The sequence below is a fragment of the Theropithecus gelada genome, chromosome X, assembly GCF_003255815.1.
Source record: "Theropithecus gelada isolate Dixy chromosome X, Tgel_1.0, whole genome shotgun sequence".
Taxonomy (NCBI): domain Eukaryota; kingdom Metazoa; phylum Chordata; class Mammalia; order Primates; family Cercopithecidae; genus Theropithecus; species Theropithecus gelada.
This window is the reverse complement of record NC_037689.1, coordinates 54,385,642-54,409,257: the sequence shown is the minus strand read 5'-3', so window position 1 is coordinate 54,409,257 and position 23,616 is coordinate 54,385,642. Positions and strand designations below refer to the sequence as shown.

The 23,616-nt window shown below is 33.6% G+C and overlaps 1 protein-coding gene across 1 annotated transcript in view; it reads left to right on the top strand.

Annotated features, from left to right (window-relative positions):
* DMD (dystrophin) overlaps positions 1-23,616 on the top strand; it is a 2,044,437-nt gene that overhangs the window by 717,321 nt on the left and 1,303,500 nt on the right. The window contains exons 19-21 of the mRNA XM_025371836.1: positions 2,904-2,991; positions 13,537-13,778; positions 19,301-19,481. Coding sequence (XP_025227621.1) covers positions 2,904-2,991; positions 13,537-13,778; positions 19,301-19,481 — 511 coding nt within the window. The remainder of the gene's footprint in view (positions 1-2,903; positions 2,992-13,536; positions 13,779-19,300; positions 19,482-23,616) is intronic.

Below are 23,616 nucleotides of genomic sequence, written 5' to 3'. Positions count from 1 at the left end.
TAACTGTAATGCTGTGTTCCACAAAAATATATGTTGATGTTATTTTATTTTATTTTTATTTTATTTTATTTTATTTTATTTTATTTTATTTTATTTTATTTTATTTTATTTATTTTTGAGACAGAGTCTTATTCTCTTGCCCAGGCTGGAGTGCAGAGGTGTAATCTCGGCTCACTGCAACCTCCGCCTCCCGGGTTCAAGCAATTTTCCTGCCTCAGCCTCCACAGTAGCTGGGATTACAGGTGCCTGCCACCATGCCTGGCTAATTATTTATGTATTTTTAGTAGAGAAAGAGTTTCACCATGTTGACCAGGCTGGTCTTGAACTCCTGACCTCAGGTGATCCACCCGCGTTGACCTCCCAAAGTGCTGGGATTACAGGTGTGAGCCACCGCGCCCAGCCCATGTTATCATTTTTACAAACATATTCAGTGTTGAAATTTTAAAGTGAATTTATGATAAAATTCATGATAATGTCAGATATTTCACCATCAAGAGTATAAACTTCAAATGAAGTTGATCCAGTGAATAACATGAAAATAAATAAATTGGAATTAAATAATTGGAATTAAAAGAAGGGTATAAGGTTTATGTCTAGATAAACTTTTTTGCATGTAGATGTTACACTGTTCAGGGCCATTTGTTGAAAGACTTTTTCTCCACTGCATTGCCTTTGTTTCTTTGTCAAAAATCAATTGATTATATCACGTGCATCTATTTCTGAGCTTTCTATTCTGTTCCATTGATTTACCTGTCTGTTCTTTTGCCAATATTACTCTGTCTTGATTACTGCAGTTTGTATCAAGCCTTGAAGTCAGATATTGTCAGGTCTCCCACTTACGAAACTCTTTAAATTAAAACAAAACAAAACAAAACAAAAAAAACCCTTATTCAGGCCAGGCATGGTGGCTCACGCCTGTAATCTCCCCTGCTCCGCCCCAAGCACTGAGGTGGGCAGATCACGAGGTCAGGAGTTCGAGGCCAGCCTGGCCAACATGGTGAAACCCTGTCTCTTCTAAAAATACAAAAATTAGCTGGGTGTGGTGATGCACGTCTATAATCCTAGCTACTCAGGAGGCTGAGGCAGGAGAATTGCTTGAACCCGGGAGGCAGAGGTTGCAGTGAGCTGAGATCATGCCGCTGCACTCCAACTTGGGCGACAGAGCAAGACTCTGTCTCAAAGAAAAACAAAAACAAACCTTTACATTTGTAGCTATTTCTTTAAATTAGGGAGTCTTTTCAGATATGTAAAAATATGTGGATTATTGTATAAGCATTTCCATAATTTAATGTGCTTGGTAAATAGTCTTGTCTAGATAATTACTTTTTCTTTGAAACTTTCTGATATTGCCATATTATATGAAAGAGTTTCCGTCTGTCGCCCAGCCTGGAGTACAGTGGCACAATCATAGTTCATTGAAACCTACTGAGACTACTGTGCTCAAGCAGTCCTTCTGCCTCAGATTCCTGAGTAGCTGGGACTACAGGCTCATGCCACCATGCCTGACTAATTTTTTAAAATTGCTTTTTTTAGAGATGGAGGTCCTTCTATTTTGCCTAGGCTGATCTCAAACCCGTGGCCTCAAGCATTCCTCCCACCCAGGTCTTCTGAGTAGCTGGGATTACAGGCCTATCTTAACCATTTGCTTTTAAAGGAATGTATTAGATCTGCACTGTACAATTACAGTTAACACTGGTCATGTGTAACTTTTATATTTTAAATTAATTAAATAAAATTAGATTACATTACATTTTTATTTTTTTCAGTCACACTGACCACCTTTCACGTGCTCAGTACCCACATGTGGTTATTAGCTATCATATTGGATGACACAGATATAGATCATTTCCATCCTTGCACAAATTTCTACTCAACAGTGCTGCAGACTGTGCATGTATCTATTATTTACCCTCCCCTCTGTACTCCAATATTATACCTGGAAATACTTTTTTTAATGCCTGTGGATATAAATAAAGTCTTAAAAAGTAGCCTCATGTAGAATAACTTTCTGCCTCAAATTCAGGAGAAATCTTTGTTATAATACTATTGTTAAGTCACAGGTGTGTTGTTCTTACTATATTTTAATTGCATTATAGTTGTTTGAATAGTTATGTTTTAGGACATATATGTTGTTATAGTCACATCTTCTGGATGTTTATAGTAATGTAGTTCTACTCTACCATGGTTTAAAATTTATGTCTCCATAGGAATATTATTAGCTAAGCTCAGTAGTATGAAATGCTGGTTACTGTTAACTGAAATAATTTTGTATTTGTTGTTCAAAATTTAACTCTTAGGAGAAATAGAGGAATTTAGAAAGCTTTTTGAAACTCAATCTAGTCTTCCTTGGAAATAGGAGTACTATGATTATTTTTGAAAGAAAAATTAGCCTACAGGCTTGTATTTAAATATGTATATATATATTATATATTTCTGCTAAATTATTTATGATAGTTTATTTTTTCCATTTTATATACATGCTGGATTCTCAATTTGATTTTTAATACTGCCCATATACTTATTAGGAGTAATTTCAATGGTGTATTTTTACAAGATAAATTTCATGTTAGTTATGTGACACTTTATCTTTCATTGTTATGAATTGCCTTTTTACTTTTTGCAGTCTCGTATTGAAATGTATCAGAAACTATAATGTAAAAAAAAAGTTGGGTAGAAATCTTATCATTAAAAGTTGCAGCAAGTCATGAAAACGGCTCATGCTTTTATTGCTGTTTTGATGTTTTTGATGGCAAAAGTATTGAGAAAAAAAAAGTCTTTAGATTCACATGAGAAGCTGACAGAGTGAAATATCTTAAGGATTGAAAGGGGAAGTGGAAGTTATAATTATTGTGTAGATTCACAATCCTTGTATTGAATTACTCACCTTTGCTATCATGCTGCAGGCCATAGAGCGAGAAAAAGCCGAGAAGTTCAGAAAACTGCAAGATGCCAGCAGATCAGCTCAGGTCCTGGTGGAACAGATGGTGAATGGTAATTACACAAGTTGATTTAGATAATCTTCTTAGGGATTTGATAAACACATAGGTTCATATTTATCAGCTGAATTATATCAGACAAGCACTTCTTGAATACAAATTTAAATTAAAAGAGTTCACATGTTTGTATTATTCTTTTTTTAATGCTAAGCAAATTATTAGGAGAAATTCAACTTTGAGTCAATTGGAAGAAAATGGGAAGTGGTAGAATATTTGATCAATCTGTTGCAGAGAAATAAACTTTAATGCAAATCCTGCTAGCATTTGTCCAAATAATTTAAGAAAATAAAGTTTACAGAAATTTGAAAACATTAATAGTCATGTTATATATGTAAAACTGATCATCCGATTTTAAATCATTTTTGCAATATGTTTTTCCAAACAGACAAATATTAGATGGAATGTTTTACCATCATTCCTGTTTTCTAATAATATATGTGACATTTTCTATGTAACTTTTTATCACTTTCTCTCATTTAAAAAAAAAAGTATCTTTGGGATAACCTTTACTTTAACTTTTTTGGAGTGGGATAAAAGCACTAAGCTAGCAAAACTTTTGTCTTTTTCAAGAATAAATTAAAATTAATCTTTGCTAATACTCAGTGCCTCAAAAGCTATGTGTACCAAATATGTCATTGACATGATGTGTAAACAACCTTCTTTCAATTTATCATTGCTTATACTACTATATTTCCAGATAAAATTTCATGAAAATCAGGGATAATGCTATTTCCAAATAAGACTATTTTTCATTTTGTGGGAGATGTTTACAAGAACATCATAAATAAATATAACAAATGTTTTTGTTGTGCATGTCACCTTTTTCCAGGATCTGCCTACATTTTGGGGTGTAAATTCTGTGTGTAAGTTATTTTTTGCCTTAATTGTAAATTTGGCATTAAAAAGTTCAGTGGTCTTCCTAGAAAATCAGTTCATTTTCTTCTTCTAATGAGTCCCATGACTGACTATATTTGGTTAAAAATGAAAACAAGCAAACATAACAGCTGAGACTTGAGTGAACAAGTTTAAGAACAGAGAATGAAAATATCAATAGATTTTTATTTAGGTAATTTTAACTGATGAACTTAACAGCATATTCATGTTAAATAAAATTATGTGATCTAAAAATATCCTCCTAGTTATATAAGTTCCTCCTAGAAACTGTATTATCACTCTTTCATTTTAATAAGCTGATGCAAGAGCTATTCTTTAAATGGTCTCATTTCATAATTATATATCAAACTTACCTCACTTTAGATCATCTGATAACATACACTGAATTAATCAGAAATAATTTAAACGTTTAGAAATTAAGGGTATGATTTTTAATTTTTGGTAAGTAAAACTACATGCAGGATTTAAATGATCATGTGACTAGTGACAATATTAGTTTTCTAGGTTATTTCCCTCATAGTTCTAATTTTTGGAGGCATGTAGAAAAATCAGGACATGTAGTAGTTGCTTAATAACTATTAATTGACCAAATTCTATTTAGCAAAGCAAAATTAAGGCAGTCATGGAGGTAATGACATTGGTAATTTTGGTGTGAAAATAATTAGTAATCCTCCTGAAGGAAAATGCTGACTTTGGCAGATACCAGGGAACACTGGGGGATAGGGGTGTGATTTGAGACATTCCTTTTTGGTTGACTATATTGATCAAATTTTATGCTACCCATTTGTTCTACCAGTAAAGATATGGTCTAACTGATATGTCATTAGGCTCAAGTTTGGGTCATAACTGGGATGACTACTTAAAATGACCATAGCTCTGTTTCCCCATTAAATAAAACAATTTACGAAATTACTTAAAAAAAAAAGGGCTCAAATATTGTAACTTATCTGTTTGTTCCTTTTTTGTCTTTCAAGGAACAAATTGCATAATATTTATTTTCTGTGTTTGTGGAAATTGTGAGATAAGCTAGACACATATTAAGTGCCTGGAGTATCTCTTCAGGTGTATTTCAGAGGGACTGCTACCCTAAATCATTAATAGCTCCTTTAGCACAGAGCCCAAAACTACAGTTGACTGGTGTAGCTCATGAAGCTGAAAGACAAATGAAGCTTTCAGTAAATGAGGATTCCAAGAATTATTGCATTAAACCTCTTAAATGTATAAGTCCAGAATCGTCCTTCCCAAGCTTAGGCTATGGAGATATAATAAATCTCACAGCAACGTAAGACACATGCATTCTTGCCCTTTTTTATAGGAAGGAAAATGAGAGCTGAATCAGTGTACTTCATTTAGGACCTCATGTAAATGACTGTTCCTCTTCACGTATAGTTTCCTCAAAAATTAAGATAAATATAATCACTCTTGTATAATACCATATTATGCCACTAATAAAAATAGATATATTATAAATATGTGTATATATTTATAAATTTGATGTATGCTGACAGTGAAAACATTTAACATATATTCATAGTGTAAAAATATGTGGAATAGCATAAGCATAGCTATTATATATTTTAAAAAATTCTGTGAACTATATTTTACATGTATCTATACTGGTACATGCATAGCAAACTGAATTTTCTACTTCAAATAATTTGCCCTGAGATTAAACTACTTTTTAAAAATCTAGAATAATTTTGTAACTCATCAGTTTGCTTTTAGAGTGAAATTCCAAGATGGAAAAAATAATGTCTCACAACTTAAATTTTACTTCAGTTTTGACCTGAAATGGTACATCTGACATATTTCCAAATGATTTTTGTCTGTTTCTAAATGTCTATGAAGCAACGAAGATTTAACATCACTTAAGTAATGCAGAAAACAGAATCTATTTGTCCTGAAGGCAATTTCTTGAAGGAATTGAAGACATATGCCGAGAAGACAGGGTAGGGTGTTAAGGTTGTTGAAAGCATAAAATTTACCATGGTTACAATGTAGAAGCGATCCTCATTTGATGGTGCAAAGTATTGTTAAAAATCAGTTGTATGTCCTGGAAACAATATGTCTAGTAACATATGTACAGTTTTTCAGTGTCACATACAAGTTTTATGATCAATTGGAAGATAATTTTCATTTTGACTATATTTTATCAAATGTGAAGAGTTGCATGCAGAATTTTAAAACAGTTAATTTTAACCATATCATTAATTTTACAGCAATAATTTATATATAAAGAGTTTATAGACAGTAAGAGATTCTTACTAATTTATTTGGAATTTTTAACCAAAGAAAGGAGTTGGCCAAATTGCTTGCCTACTTTAAAACTATACATGGACATTTTCCTTATGGATGTTCCAGTTCTTTTGGTCAGAGTAGAAGTGATCTTTCACGATCATAGACTAAAACGAGAAGCTACTAAAAGGAGAGTGTTAACTAAAAAAAAATCACGTTTCTGGCATTTTGGCATGAAATTTTGGTATAATTTTTAACTGATTTATCTCTATCTTAGCTGTATTTTTTTGTTTGAACTAACATTAAAATTAATTTACTGTTCTTATGTCGACATTAGTTGGTTGGATAAATATGACAGAATATTGGATGGTGCAAAGTACCTCTTTTTACTAAAGACTTTTTTGGATAGCTATAATTTTCATGCAGCTTATCGTCAATATGTAAGATTAGGATCATAACCCTGGTCTCAGGAAGCTGTTAACTTAATGAGGGCAAGTGAAGGCTAGACCAGGTAGCCAGTGATGTATTTATATATTCTTTTTTTTTTTTTTTTTCTTTTTTTTTTCTTTTGAGACGGAGTCTCGTTCTGTCGCCCAGGCTGGAGTGCAGTGGCCGGATCTCAGCTCACTGCAAGCTCCGCCTCCCGGGTTCCCGCCATTCTTCTGCCTCAGCCTCCCGAGTAGCTGGGACTACAGGCGCCCGCCACCTCGCCCGGCTAGTTTTTTGTAGTTTTTAGTAGAGACGGGGTTTCACCGCGTTAGCCAGGATGGTCTCGATCTCCTGACCTCGTGATCCGCCCGCCTCGGCCTCCCAAAGTGCTGGGATTACAGGCTTGAGCCACCGCGCCCGGCCATATTTATATATTCTTGTAGCTGTGTATATTGAAGAGGGAGTTTCCAAATTCTTCATTTTACTTTTTAAAAAAGATGGGATATAACTTTGTTTAAGGTTTACTTTTTCATTTCTTAATTTAAATACAAAATGTTGTAAATAATTTAGAAATTTAGAAAAATTTAGCCATTAAATATAGTAAGTAATCTTTCTAATGCTTTAATAATATCGCTAACTAATAATGGTTTTCTAATATTTTAATTTGAACAGTCTTTAAACGGATGCTTATCAAGACCAAGGCCTTTCAGTCTATTACTGAGATTGTGGAGTTTTAGGACAACCTAGAACTAAAATAATATACATATGATTATACCTAAACGTATGTCTATTTTTATCTATTTAGGATTAGATGTAATCCTTTCTGTAAAATAATATTCTTGCATGAGTACGTACAGTCTCATCAATCAGGTATAACACAAAAGCCTAGGTTAGATAAACTGGTTTTCCATACTAATACTGAAATTAGCAAAATATGGTCATATCACAACATTTATTTGAAAACATATTTAGGCATAGCTCAGGTTCTCATTCTTTAGTGTATAAGATGCTTTCACCATAATTTCTGGAGGAGATACTATAATTATCTAATAAGGTTAGTTGTGTTTTCTACATTAAATTGTGGTTCATTTTCAATTTCTATTTGTAGTTTTCTGTGTGTTAATTAAGAGTCTAAAGACAATCACATTAAGGACATGTTTAAATAAAAGTGGTAATTATTAGTATATTAGACTAAAGAACATCTCAAAACTATCATTCCCTCAGTGCTAGATTATAGTGTTTAAGGTGATACCTAATAATAAGTATGCTAACTGTTGTAATTAAATGGCACAGAATAACACTGACGAGGGCTCTTCTTATCTGTAACATTAACCAAGTAACTGTCTTTTATTTCTTGTATTTTGGTTCATAGCTCATTAGATAATTTCACATGAATTATGTTTTTTGAGGTAGGCAACCACGTTTTGTCAGATGGGTGAGAGTTTGGCTCATCTCAAAGCTAAAACTCTCATGATCACTGGAAAGGTTTTCAGTAACAGCAGCTCTTCTAATCATGTATTTTAAGGGCAAGACATATTGCAGATAGTCTGTATACAAATGTGGCTTGGAGATTGTACCATTTGTAGTAACCCAGCCCCTCCATCATGAATGAGTAGCCTTTCACAGTTGCATATATATTTCCTCTTCTCTTATTCCTTCCTTAGTACTGGGCAGTTTGATTTATATTTCTTCTTTCTCCACATGACACTTAGTATAATGCTCTACACAGAGTTCACATTCAATAAATGTTGTTAATTGACAGGCACATTTTTCTTGGTTTAACTCTGATCTCCAAAAGGAAGAGCCTCTGTGGGTGTGTGTGCACACGGCGTGCATGTGCAGGTGAACTTCCACGTGCAGACGTGTGTGTGTCCATGTGTGTGAAAGGAAGAGACTTGTTGTTGTCACTGTTGTTGTAGGAAATGAGTGGCAAAAACAAATATGAGTAAAAATCTGACTTTTTTCTAATTTTATGATGTTTGAAAATAAAAAAAGCCAAAGGGCTATATTAGTAAAATTTGTATTGCCCTCACTAGGGCTATTTCTTTCATATATACCATTAATTTTTAAAAGCTATTACTTTAAGTCAGTGTGGTCACAGAAGCCTCTAAAATTTAGCCTCAGAGCTTGTCTTCAAGGGTTTTGAATATATCTCTATTACATTTTAGGCTATTATATTGAATGCTGAATGAACTTGTAATTACCCTCACTTAAAGTGCAACAAAAATAGGAGACTGTTTATTAGCAGCTTTATTTCAAGTTTCTATTCCAAATATTCTTTTAATTCAAGAGCTCTGGAAACACTGGTTTTGCATTATTCTACCCTGGCTTCATGGCTAATGATGAATATAGTTGATGAGAAATACTTCACTTTAAGTGGCAGTTCTGAAGTACTTGCATGGAAGGTGGTGCACAATTAAAATTATTCTAACAGTCTGTTATGCACTGTACACAAGTAATAAAATTAATGGATGCACTTCAAGTAATGATCCATTTCCTCTGGGTGCAATATATTTATTCATAGACTATTTCAGGGGTTGTTTAGAATATGAGATGTGAATGGATTATGATCCATTATCCCTGAGATTCTAATGTGCTACAACAAAATGGTTTCCATAAGTATTGTTCATAATGCCTGGTGTGTTAGTATTTGTATTCTTAAATAGCTAACACAAAATTAGAAAACAGATGCTCAGATGATTGATACCTAAAACTTTTCGGATATTTACACTTACAAACTCTTAAAATACTTACAATTTTGCATCCAGCCAAGGAGCATAATTCTATGAAGTACGCATAAAACAATTATATATAATAACAAAATTATCCATATGCAAATATTTTCTTGGAAAACACTTTGAACCCTTTTTTATTCTAGAAAGGTTTTAATGGTCTTTCTTAGAAAATCAACAGTAGTCCTGGCATCTAAATGGTCAATTAATTTACAAAGTTGAAGTAATAGCATTTCTAATTTTAAGAGAGATACATTAAGTAATGTGACATGTGACAGTGCTTCCCATCCCCTGCCCAAGTATTTTAAAGCAAATTTGATGCAAGAGAGATGGTGTGCTTGTTTGTATATGGCTTTTGGCTTCAGTGTACATTGGTCTCATAATTTTTATATTCATATAGAGTACATTATTGATTTGGTATTGAATGAGTTCATGAATACAGTGTCGTTATTTTCTTTCTACTCCAAGCTGAGAATTCTATCAGATACTGCCAGTGGAGACATTTCCTAGAGGAGTTTATAGTTTAGAAGGACAGTTTATGCCCTTATTGAGCAGGCAGCATATTCACAATGAATTAATATAGTGTTTGCATACAAATCCTTCATAACACGACTTCTGATTATCTGTGGCCAACATTATGTCTTTTCTAATAACAGCTAGAAATTTCTGCATTTTCCTTTTGAAATTTTTGGTTTCTTTGTAACTTCAGTCTCAAATGGTTATAAATGTGGCAAAATCCAGGTCCAGGATTCTCAAACTCTTTTTATTGTTATTTTAGTTAGAGACAGGGTCTTGCTCTGTTGCCCAGGCTAGAATACAGTGATGCAATCATAGCTCACTGCAGCCTCGAACTCCTGGGCTCAAAGGATCCCTGGTTACTGGTAAAACGTCTTTAAGAAATGTATGAATACACCTTCTATATCCCATATTAGTCCTGTATTATATAAAATTAGGACTAATTTTAAAATAGTATTATTAACTTTTTATATATGGTCTGTCTCAGTCATTAAGAAGACTCCCTTTCCCCCTAATTTTTGCACAAGAGATCTGGTCTCTTGTTTTCTGAATATTCTTTTTCATTTCCTCTATATGACATTGTCTGATATGTCTTTGTTGCCTAGTATGTGTGAGCGTTTATTATAAGTAAGTTATATATGTTAACTCAGAACTTTGATAAGTATCCTATGAGGTTGATTCTATTTTTAATCCTCATTTCATGAATGAGGAAAATGAGATCCAGTGAAATTAAATAGTTGAACCCATTTCACACATCTAGTAAGAGGCATCAAATTTGAACTCCCATCTCTTTAACATCAGAATTCTCACTGGTCATTTACCTGCCTTTCTGCCTGCCTCCCCCTTTTTGCTATTATGGAAGTCATTCTTTGATCTATCACTGCATTTTAATTGCCTGCATTCAGTTATAAATATCAGTGTTACGAATTTTTACAAAGTTGACTTTTCTTCATTTAAATTTCTTTTACAGTGATATATTGCAACATTTTTGGGAGACACAACACAGAGTTTTGTGTAAAGATCAACAATGACTCGTTAAAACCCATCCCTAGATTTTAATAGATACTGCAGAACCTATTGGTACTTCACTATAGTTTTATCGTTTTATAAAATTAACATATCCATATTGAAAATCAACTTACAGTTTTATTTTTTCATCTGCTACGATTTGTATTGTTGACCTTTCTCAGAGACACAAAGTGATTTCTCTCTGGATTCCCTTCTCATTTAGACAAGTGTTAAATAAGACTCAATCTAGCATCAGTCTATCGATCCCTTTAATTTAGCATTTCTTTTTTGACTATTTAATGGCTGGCTTATGTTGACTTTTCACCCTTCATGGACTTCTAACTACTTGTTCAAGTTCAACATATGCCAAAAATACTTCTCCTAAATATATGATCATTTAGATCTATACCACATTTTTTTGTTATTAAGTAACATAATTTAAAAATTCTGTTCAGTATATTTTTTAATTATACCTTTTTTATTTTCCAGAAATGTTAAGGTTTTATCATAATACTTTTTACAAACAGAGTGCTCATACGATTGAAGTTTCTTATTCTTCTCTTATACTTTATACCAAATGTGGTCATTTTCTAACTACAGTTACTTAATGGTATCGCTTAAAAAATATTTTGATACAATTTTTGATCACTCCTCAAAATCCAACAATCAAAAACAGCATGTCATACCACATGTGCAGATGTCTCAGTAAGACCAATTTATTCCTTAAGTATTAGGAGGATATTAGAATATTTAGCTCCCGCGAATCACGGACTTCTTTTATAGTTAGATATATGGAGCCATGTATATATTCTCTTTCTACATTCTATTATTTCCATTGTATCCCATTAAAAATATATCAGGGAAGAAGGAGGGGAAGATAGTTGACAATAATATTTGTAAAGTTTGTCTCCTTCACCGCCATCCTGAGAAGCATTATGCTTTGAAATTAGTAAAGTTACAGTTGTGTTTCAAATGAATTGAGGGACATGGTTTGGCAACATTAATATCTTTATGACAAATAGAACATTAGAATATCAGGGCAGAGGGAAGTGAAAGAGGATAAAATAATATAGTTGTTGAATTCACATCTATATATTTTTTAGTCTTTAAAAAGGATAAAGTGGGAGGCATGTACAAGTTAACAAAACCACAGGCCTTATGTTTCTAGAGATGCTCTTCAGACTTTTTAAGAACTTAGCTTCCCTTTAACTAAATTATATTACCAGAAAATTAAGTGAAATGAACATTTATAAGAGTAGATTATCTTAGGCAACCTACTCTTCTACTACCAACCTACTCTTCTACCTTTTAGGTATTTTAACCTAGAGAAAGAAACTTATGGTGAGTTCATGTTCTTTTGAGATCCCTATAGGTAAATGAGAGACTATAAAACATGTAAATATTCAGTATTTCAAAAGCATAAGAAAGTTACCAGTGCTAATGTAGCTATGTTTAAAAATGCATGATATATTTAATCTATTTTCTCTTTTATATTCTGTCATTAAGAAAACTACATAAGCTAATAAATCTAAGAAAGTCTAAATTTTGTAAACTAACCTTAGAGAGTTTGAATATTTTAACCCATAGCATAGCATGATATTGCCATGCCTTCATGCTATGTGTGGAATAATATGTACTTGGATTGGCATTCATCATATATGAAAGGACATAGCATATTCCATGGTACATAGTAGGTACTCCAGAATGGTAATGGTGACAATGATGTACTTGTGTTTCCATTTTTCCTTTGATAAAGTTTTCTGGGTTTGGTATTACTATAGATGATTTTAAAACTGTCAGATGAACTTCTACATTTATAAATTTAAAAATGTTTCATATTAGAAAGATTATTTATCCTAGTACTTGTTTTATTTACTTGGATCCATGGACAACCTGAGATGGAGTCTTGCTCTGTTGCCCAGGCTGGAGTGCAGTGGTGCAATGTCGGCTGACTGCAAGCTCCACCTCCTGGGTTCACACCATTCTCCTGCCTCAGCCTCCTGAGTAGCTAGGATGACAGGTGCTTGCCACCACACCCGGCTAATTTTTTGTATTTTTAGTAGAGACGGAGTTTCACGGTGTTAGCCAGGATGGTCTTGATCTCCTGACCTCGTGATCCACCTGCCTCGACTTCCAAAAGTGCTGGGCTTATAGGCGTGAGCCACCACGCCCAGCTGACAGTCTGTTTATTTCTAGTCTTCTATAAATGAAATAAAGAATAGTTAATCTTGGATAATTAGTTTCCTCTTTTTAAAATGATGAAAATACTATTTAAACTAATTTCCAAGCCCATTTTAAAAATTAAAAATGTAAGTTAGTTCGGGGAAGTATATTTGAGTAATGTGCATGATACTTAAAATGTATCTGAAAGCATCCAAAATCTTACTTGTTCATAATCAGCCTTCCAGCTCCCATCAGAGCTTTGAGCACTTTTGTTTTTATTTAAATTTTTATTTAATATTTTACTTAAATACATTCTACTTTTCTACATCTTATGTCTTATTTATTACTTGATGGCATTGATAATCTTTATTGTGATACAAGTCTAATAATTACAATGAATAATCTGAAATCATATTTACACATTTATATCTTAGAAAATAATTGATTTGGTTTGAAGTCATTCATGTGGTGAATACTTTTATAATTAGGATGTGTTGGGTTTCAGATCATTTTTTCAGTCTGTGGGTTCAGGGGATATATTTAATTATTTTTTTTCTTTCTAGAGGGTGTTAATGCCGATAGCATCAGACAAGCCTCAGAACAACTGAACAGCCGGTGGATCGAATTCTGCCAGTTGCTAAGTGAGAGACTTAACTGGCTGGAGTATCAGAACAACATCATCACTTTCTATAATCAGCTACAACAATTGGAGCAGATGACAACTACTGCTGAAAACTGGTTGAAAATCCAACCCACCACCCCATCAGAGCCAACAGCAATTAAAAGTCAGTTAAAAATATGTAAGGTAAGAATCTTTCCTCCTTCCGTTTGGAGAATATTAATAGGTATTTCTTGGCAATTTCCAAGAAGACAATAACAAATTATTTAGTAATGAAACGTTCACCTTTTAAGGATTTAGCTGAGCACAATAAAGTTCAAAATGTAAGCAACAAAAATCAGTTTAAATATGTAAGACATAGATACCCGGATTCTAAAATTGTATTTGGCGTAGTTACACAGAGCTAATTGATTGTGTCGGTTTGCAAAAGCATGAGGTAGATTAGGAGTGTGGAAACCACATGTATCCTATAAAAAATGGCCTCTACTTAAGAACTCTTTCTTTGCGACTAGTGAGACATAGTCATATGTTGAAAAAATGGAATCCATGGAAATAGTTAGAAACACGGGTCAACAACAAGCTTGGATGCGATGTAATTGGATACATAAGGAAAATATTTAAAACTGATGGAGCTCTCAAATTAGGATAATTTGAGGAAAGTTTCTTTACAAAGAGATATTTTTTAAATGTAGCTGGTGTATAGAGGAACCACACGGGATAGTGTAGTAACCCAGCTTCAGAGTTCTTACCTCTTTTAGGCCAGAAAGGATCAGGGAGAGAGAAGTTCTACAAACTCAGAAGGAGAGAGTCAGATCCTCATGGTAAAAGCAGCATGGCCAGCTTAAGGAATCCTCATAGAAATGGAGTCAGAAAAATAAACACCTCACTTCTCTTTTTTCCCTGCCTCCAGAATCTTGTCAGGGCTCTAAACTTAATCGTAAGGCAAAGGACAAGGAACTGTCATCTCATCTGTAAATATCAGTCTCCTGGGTTACAGGAGAAGAGTGGACAGTGGATCTGGAGGAGCAAACAAGATACAAGTGGACAAAAGGGTGTGAGAAAGAGATGAAAAGATATTATGCCTTCAAGTGTGAGAAAACAAGAGCTGTATAATAATGAAAATAGCCTAAACTGTTGTCATTGTTACTATGAGCTATGTACTTTTCACGGGGAATGAGAAACTGATTAGAGGATGGACTAAAACATTTCCAGGATGAACCTTTAGTGATAGATGGAGAGGATTACATGTAATACAAAAGACAAGGAATGGAGATTCATTTGCACAATTTAAAAAGAATGGTTTAAATAAAGGTAGAATAGACAGGGAAAAGTGACAAGGTTGATTTAGGAAAGGTATTGGACCCAAAAAGTGATGAGAAATTCAAAGTTATATTGAAGAGAAAAACAATTGAAGGACTTGATGGTTCTTCAAATGTTGGACCTATAGCATTACTAGGTTTTCTGTTCTTACGTTAGTTTGCTGAGGAAATAAACTCAGAAAGTATACTTTTGGATAAAGAATACCTTGGATAAGGTACTTGACTTATTAGGCAAATACACACATCTAAGGAATTTCTACATTTAGATACATTTTGTAATTTAAGAATAGAACCCATGCCATTTTTCCTATGAATCAGAGGAATAATACAAATACATTATTTCTTGCAACAAAAGTCTGATGTTACCTGACCTGATTCTTGAGATTCAGATATCGTAGTTAGTAACAGTACCTACACAGTACATTTATGCATTTTATATATACATACATACATATATATACATACATACATATATATACATACATACATATATATATATATATGTATATATATATAAAGTGTCTCTAATGTTTCTAAGAATGCTACTGAGTGTATTAATCAGCTCATGCTGCCACAACAAATACCACAGACTGGGTGGCTTAAACAACACAGGTTTATTTTCTGAGAGTTCTAGAAGCAAGAAAGTCTAGGACCAAGGTTTGGCAGGGTTCAGCTTCATCTTCTGGTAAAGGCTGTGTTTCTGGATTGCAGATGACCAACTTCTCACTCTGTCTTCACATGGCTTTCCTCTGTGTGTATACATGGAGAGAGAGAGAGAGAAAGAGGGCTATTTTTCTTTCTTTCTTTCTCTCTGCCTCCTTTTATAAAGTCACCAATCCCTAAGGGATTAGGTACCACCCCCCAACCCTGATGACCTCATATAAACATTATTACCTCTTAAAAGTCCTATCACCAAGTGCAGTCTCACCGATGGTTAGGACTTCATTCAACATGTGAATTTTGGAAGACACCATTCACCCCATAGCACTAAGTTTTGGGAATATTACAGTGAGCATTACAAGGACCCTGCTTTTAGTGTATTTATGGGAAGCAGAGGAGAGAGATATGAAGCAATGGAATCAATATTTTTAAATTTCCTGCTAGGATCAGTTGTTTAAACAAAGATGCAAAGCTTTGGGAGAATGACTAACACGGAAAAATGAACCTGATAGGGCCACCAAGGGCATCTTCCTTGAGAGAGGAGCATTTGAGTTGAGACTTTTGTGATGAGTTGGAATTAGATAAGAGAACTGTGAAGCGAAAGACTCCAGGCAGAAGGAACATGGCGAGAGGGAGCAATAAAGGCCAAGCACCTGAATGAAGACCATTGCAAATGCTGAAGGTAGCGGGGCAGAGGAATGAGAGGAGAGTTGAAGAGGAAAAGGCAGGCATATAGGAGGCAAACCATTGACTTCTGGGACCTGCTAGTATCTTGGTCTTAATTTGAGGAGCAAATGGAGATCACCAGAGGTTTTATATAGTAAATATCGTCTGGAGGTTGAGGAAGTCATCCTAAGGGAAAATATTTCTTTTACTGCATCCAGCCACAAAATTCCAAATTCTGTTGTCACCTCTTTATCACCCCTTACTCTTTCTCTCAGACCCATTGGTGCCTGTTAATTTGAAGAATCACTTTAGGTAAAATATTTAGCAAGATAAGCTTAATATTATTCATACAAGGGCAAATATATATACTGTTCTGCTGTGATTAGTGATAGGCAAATAAATTATAACATGTTTCACAGCATTTTCTTTTATTTGGAGTTTCATAACATTAGAGTGCATATTTAGCTCATAGTCTAATGCTTGACAGAACTGGTTCTTAATATTCTGGAGGTTAGAGAGCCTTATCAGAATTGGAAGAAATTCATGAACCCTTTCCTGAGAAAAATACAAAAGCTTCCATGAGATAAGCATATAATTTTAAAGGATAAACAGATTTAAAGTAGATACCATACTCTGGAGGACCAACTATACCAAATCCTTTTATGGAGATAATGGCTGATTGTTAACATCTTTTCAAATGCTGAATACTTCAGTTGAAAATTATGTCTTCTATGATTTATTCTCAGAACGTTAAGGTCTCAACTGAACGTTTGCCCAAATGTTTTATTAGTTTCGAAGTCCCTTTTGTTTTTCAGAGCACACTTGGCCATAATGTTGGCTCTTTCTATAGCCACCTGAACAGGAAGAATGGCAACCCTCTATCTGGACCAATTATAAATTAGGTTCATAGTAGATGCCAATGCTGCCATTTGTAAATCTAGTATACAAAGTATGTGTATATATTTCTGTACTGTAAATACAGAATATTACCCTTTACCTCTTGTCTTATTTCTTATCCATGGATATATACCAACTTTCTAGCACTTGTTTGAGAGGATTTATATTTGAATGAGAAATACAGGCCACCTCCCCATTTTGCTAAACATCTTTAATCTTCACCCATCAAAAAGATTGAATCGTCAGAGATTATTTTACCTGAATCAACTCATACTGTTATAACCACATAAACACATTCCTCTGAAAGCTGTATTTATATTTTTTAACATGAGAATAAGTGGCATTGTGCATTAGTTAGTCTTGCAACCATGACAGAATTTGTGTGATAAATTTCTCAGCCACTCCTAAGACAAAAGTTACTCTCTCTCCAAAAGAGTATAAATGCTTCCATAAATACTTTTTTTTTTTTTTTTTTGCCTTTTCACTTTGATTTTCAGGAAGCTCAGATTTAAATTCATTTCAGAATTGCTATAATTCTTTCCATTTTCTCTTCTAATAGGCTCATGTTCCAATTTTTAAATTTCAATTATCCTGTTTTTACATATTAAATAGTAACTAATCTTCAAATATTTTTTTCTAAATATATTTCTTCAAATATATTTTCACCGCATATATATGAATTATAAGTAAGCAGCCATGATAATAACCCTTTTAAAAAGGGCAGTGAAAACTTTCTCAGTTCAAATTATATGTGTATTAAATACAAAAAATTCCAACTTCACTGGAAACAAGAGCATGAAAACATTTATGTAGAGAATAGCATGACCAAAAGAAATACAGTGCTAGCCACGAATTCAAGCCGCATATGTAACTTAAAATGGTCTAGAAACTACATTAGGAAAGGATAAAGAAGCAGTAAATGAATTTCAATAGTACATTTTAGTTAAACTGATTTATCAAACATATTATTTCAAAGTTTAATCACTATTTTAAAACTTTGAGATTATGTTCTCTGCTTTCTTCAGAATTAAACGTATTTTGTAATTTCAATGCATCTAAATTTGGACCAGCCGCATTTCAGGCGACCGGTAGCCACATGAGCTAGTGACAGCATAGCAGTGTTCATGTGATTTTATCATACAATCCAGGGTACTATGGAGAACAAAAGAGGGTGCTACTAATAATTATGCCAGGACAACACGAAGAAATGTGGAGAGTCACAGTAATTTAAATAGTGGCAATTGCCCAGGCACGGTGGCTCATACCTGTCATCCCAGCACTTGGGGAGGCCAAGGTGGGCGGATCATGAGGTCAGGAGTTTGAGACCAGCCTGGCCAACATAGTGAAACCGTGTCTCTACTAAAAATACAAAAAAGAGCTGAACATGGTAGCGGATGCCTGTAATCCCAGCTACTCAGAGGCTGAGGCAGGAGAATCACTTGAACCTGGAAGGTGGAGGTTGCAATGGGCCAAGATCATGCCATTGCTCTCCAGCCTGGGCAAGGAGAGCAAGACTCTGTCTCAAAAAAAAAAAAAAAAAAGGGGCGGTTGCCTGTTTGGTCAGGAGAAGTAATGAGACCATACAAAAGATAGAAGATTATAGATATATTTTTATATGTGTGTGTATACATACATACATATAAGTATTATATAGATTATATATGTTTGTATGTAATCTATATAATTATATCAAAATATTTATAATTTAGTATAGACATATACATATATAGGTATATATATAAAATTCATATTTTGCACAAATGAAAGAGAAAATATTGTTGAGTGAGCTTAGAATTTGAAGCAAAGGCACATCATTTTGATATAAAAGGGGAGCAGCCAAACACCTATGTTTGATTTATGGAAAGGATTGAAGGTCATGCATAGTACTTTTCCACTGCACACATTCATACCCATTAATGCTCTACATTATGTCATCTTGAAATTTAAATATCATTATATAGGATGATACGTACTGAACAAAGAGCCAATGTATCCTTAAATGGATGGTCTGTGATAGAGGCTTGTCTACACTGTCATGGATGTTTTTTTATCAGATATTTGTCAAGGGTATTAAGCTAAACTTACCTTACTGCTTTTTAATACCTTCTTTTACAAAATGTAATGTATGCAAAGTAAAAGTGTTACTTTCCATATTCTGTGGCACAGGATGAAGTCAACAGGCTATCAGCTCTTCAACCTCAAATTGAACGATTAAAAATTCAAAGTATAGCCCTGAAAGAGAAAGGACAAGGACCCATGTTCCTGGATGCAGACTTTGTGGCCTTTACAAATCATTTTAGCCAAGTCTTTTCTGATGTGCAGGCCAGAGAGAAAGAGCTACAGACAAGTAAGTAAAAAGCCTAAAATGGCTAACTTGACATTTTCCAAATTGGTTATTTGTGGGGAAATCCGGAAAGTACTAACATGAAACAATGATTGCTGTCAATGGAACCGTTCTCCCTACAACCTATATTAACAAGGAATGAAATACTGGTGTAGCAGATGAGCTGTCTTTAGATTTTTTTTTTTTTTTTTTTTTGTCCTCACAATTTCTGACTTTGAGAAACAAATAAAAGATGTTTTATATGGGCATAGCTTCTCCTTGGTGGATTGTAGATTTCAAAATCAGATGTTTTGAATATAGAAGAAAATAAAAGAGCAGTTGAGGTCATATGAATACACTTTCATTAAGTCCAGCTCGCTGTACATACAAGGGTATTTGCTAGGCATCTTCTAATACTTCTGTCAGTTTATCTGAAGAGTATTATAGCTTTAGCATACATGTGGCAACTGAAACTAAGCAAAGGACAAATTATTCTTTGGGCTACATTTTACTACTGGATCACTATAATTACATAAATCCTATTTTTTCCTTTGATGATAAAAGATAAAAGTGGAGCAATTATGCAAATTCATACCATGTGACTAGCAAATTTTTCAAGATGTTTCTTTTGTCTCTCACTGAATTGCTTTAATAAGATGATGTTAATACATAGTATTTGCTCCAAAATATCCCTACTCATCAACTTAATTTTAAGACATTCTTTTCAGAGACAGATTCATGACCACCTTTATGAAATAGTATATGGGTTTTTGATTCACTATATACATGCATATATGTGTTCATGTGCACACACAAAAAATTATTGAGTAAAATTGGGTTTGAAGGCATTAAGATAAAAGTATTTTTCTGAAAAAAATCTCCGCCCCAAATTTGTTATGAGAAGCACAGGAACATGTGTTTGTTTTCTACTACAACTTTAATTAGTTGGAGAATACATTATCCTATTGCTTTTCTTTGTAAATATTTAAAGAATTCACCATATAATATCATTTCCAGAATTAATGTGGTGATGCACAAAGCTTTTCTCATTTCCCAGCTTTTCATTTTTATGAAAATGAAATGAACTAAATAAAGCAAAGGATACTTTTTTTTTTTTTGTACTTCAAAGTCGTTTTTGCTAAGAGGTTTATTTTCCTGTACAGGTAGTAAAACTTTATAAATAATACCAGCTCCCTCTAGTGGATTTCAGTATACTCGTTGCTGTGCCTCTGTAAAATCAATTTGAGAAAATATTTTAAATGTCCTAGATTTTCAAATATTGACCTATTTAACAATAATGTATTTTCACTTGTCATAAAATACATACCCCCCCCCTTAAAGTTAAATACACTTAGTGGCTATGCAGTAATTGTTGGGCAAAGGTGTCTTTCCACTGGAAAATTACTTTATATATACCTCTTAATCATATTAAAGTTCTTTTTATAGTTTAAAGATGTTCAGAATAGCAAGGTTTGGTAATTGAGATTTGTCTGTGATGTCACAGTATAAATATGTAATAGTATATCATCTGTGTTCATACAGCTATCTGTCCATCCATCTATCACTATCATCTGTCTTCTCTTTTTTAAATTGCATACCTACACATGATGATTGTTTATAAATCTTCCTAACTTTTTCACTGCATTTATATTTAAATAAATTGTCCCCATTTCCACTCTACCAACACATCTTGAATGTTATTATTCACCCTTTTGGAATGCTTGTCTAGATTAATAAATAACCCTTTAATTAAATATGGAATATATATAGTGAATGAAAAATGTAGCATATGAAATTACATAGCAGTTTATTTTGTTAATTTGTAATTATTTCAAATAACTGCACATGTGTAAGCATTGTCCCCAAATTGGCACCAGGGAGTAAATCTCATTTCTTGTATTACTCCACAGTACTTCGGACATATTAAGTATGCAGGAAATAAGAGCTAACGGAAGTGCCTAGGCACCCATAATGACATTTATTTCCTCTTTACTTTTTTAAACTAGCTTTTTCACACAAAAACCTGGCTTTTAAAATATACTTTCAGTGGTGAGAAATGGTATAAGGAATTGGTAGTCGTTATCTGACATAAGTGATACGAGAAAATAATATAAAAAGATAAAATTCTTTCTATTTTCAAAGTACTTTTTAGTCTATACATAACTAATTTGTACATCATTTTACCTAACCCTCAGAGAGAAATACATTGAGTATTTGTTTTTTATTACACCTATGTCACAGGTAGGCTAATGGGGTTTGAATAACTGAAAGGATGGATAATGGGATGCTATAAGAACTAGATCATATACATGAATGTTCATAACAACATTATGCATAATAGCCAAAACATAGAATAAACCCAAATGCCCATCCACTGATGAGTATATGAAGAAAACGGGCACATCCATACAAGGCAATGTTACTGAGTAATAAAAAGGGATGAAGTACTGATACACGCTACAGTATGGATTACCCTTGAAGACATTATGCTAAGCGAAAGAAGCCAGTCACAAAAGACCATATGTTATATGATTCTCTTGATATAAAATGACCACAATAGGCAAATCTGTAGAGGCAGAAATAAGATTAGTGGTTGCCTAGGTCTGGGAGGATGAGGGGGTGGAATTGTTTCCCATGACAATTGATAAAATACTTTTCTAGAAACTGAAGACCAGTAAACCCGTGTTATATGCTAGATGAATATAGAAACACAGCATCTAGCCTGTTGTAGATAATTGTTTCAACAAAGATAAAAATGAACACTTATTTCTAAATGTAAATAAGGAAAAATGTTTGTGATATAATTTGAGTTTCTTTCATTAGCAATGTGGAAATCATGTCACCATGATTATTAGGGATTTTGTTGGTTTGGTTTAGTTTTGCAAAAATGGAGAAAATGGCAATATTAGTTATGACATAGCCAGTGTTTTGTCTGTTCTAAAGTTTCAAAATGATTCTCTTCTGTTCTACACCATTAGATTTCTTTCAGAACAGTGTCTTGCTCACTTATTCACTAATAAATTCAAGAAATATTTTTGAACACCTGGTATATGCCATAAAAGTGCTGGGCACTAGGTAATATACTTGGTGGAGAAAATCAAGAGCAATATGTCTTCATGGAGCTTATTGAAAGAAAGATAATAAAATTGAATATCTGAATATTATTACAGAATATAATTACTTTGGGGTCTGAAACTGTGATTCTGGGGAGATGATGTTAGAGCCAAACCTGGAGAATGTGCAGGTGCCAGCTGTGTGATAAGTTGGAGAAAGGACATTAGGAGAAATGAAAAGAAACACAAATAACCAAAGGTGAAAAATGAAGGCTTGGTATGTCCAAAAGACATAAGGGAGGCCAGAAGGGCTGGAATGTAAAAAATCAAGGAAAGATTAGGACAAGATAAGGGTAGAATGGCTCAAGGCCCCCATAAACTTCTATAAGAGGTTTGGATTTTAAGAGCAGTTGACATTTCCAAAAGAATTTCAATTGAGGAAATTAAGTAACCTTATTTGTATTTTTGAAAAACCCTCTAGCTGGTATGTAAGGGAGAAATGGAATACAAGTCTGAGGAGAAGCAGGAAGACTTGTTGAAAGAATAGCCACACAGAGGAGAGTCCATTGAACCTTAAACTACAGTTGTGATAAGATTAAGGAAAACCAGTTCAAACCTTGAAGATGTGACGATCTGGGGAGATGTAGTGGGGAAGATACTCTTGCCAGAATTGAAAGAAAATAACTTTTACCTCTTACAGAGACAGTAGAAGAAAATTTTAGGGTAGGCAGCAAGGATGCTCTCCATGGCCATAATTTCAAGCTCTGTGGTTTGTCTCTACCCCTCCCTGTTAGGACGCTGAGACTGGGAATTAAAACAAAGATTGATGTGAACTAACTTTTCTAGCTGCAGGTCAGGAAATTGACCTCATTTACTTTATTAAAATTTAAATTTTTTTATTTTAAAATTTTATTTTTAATACATCTAGGCAAAGGAATCTTTTGTTCCAGTAGACACATACTCTGTTGCATTGCTCCTTCACTCCAGAAAACAGATGAACTGTAAATGTTCCTTTTAAAATTGTGTTATTTTTATCAATACCATCAAGAGCAAGAATAGCAGACATATTTATTTATTTTTTCTTATTTATTTATTATTATTATTAT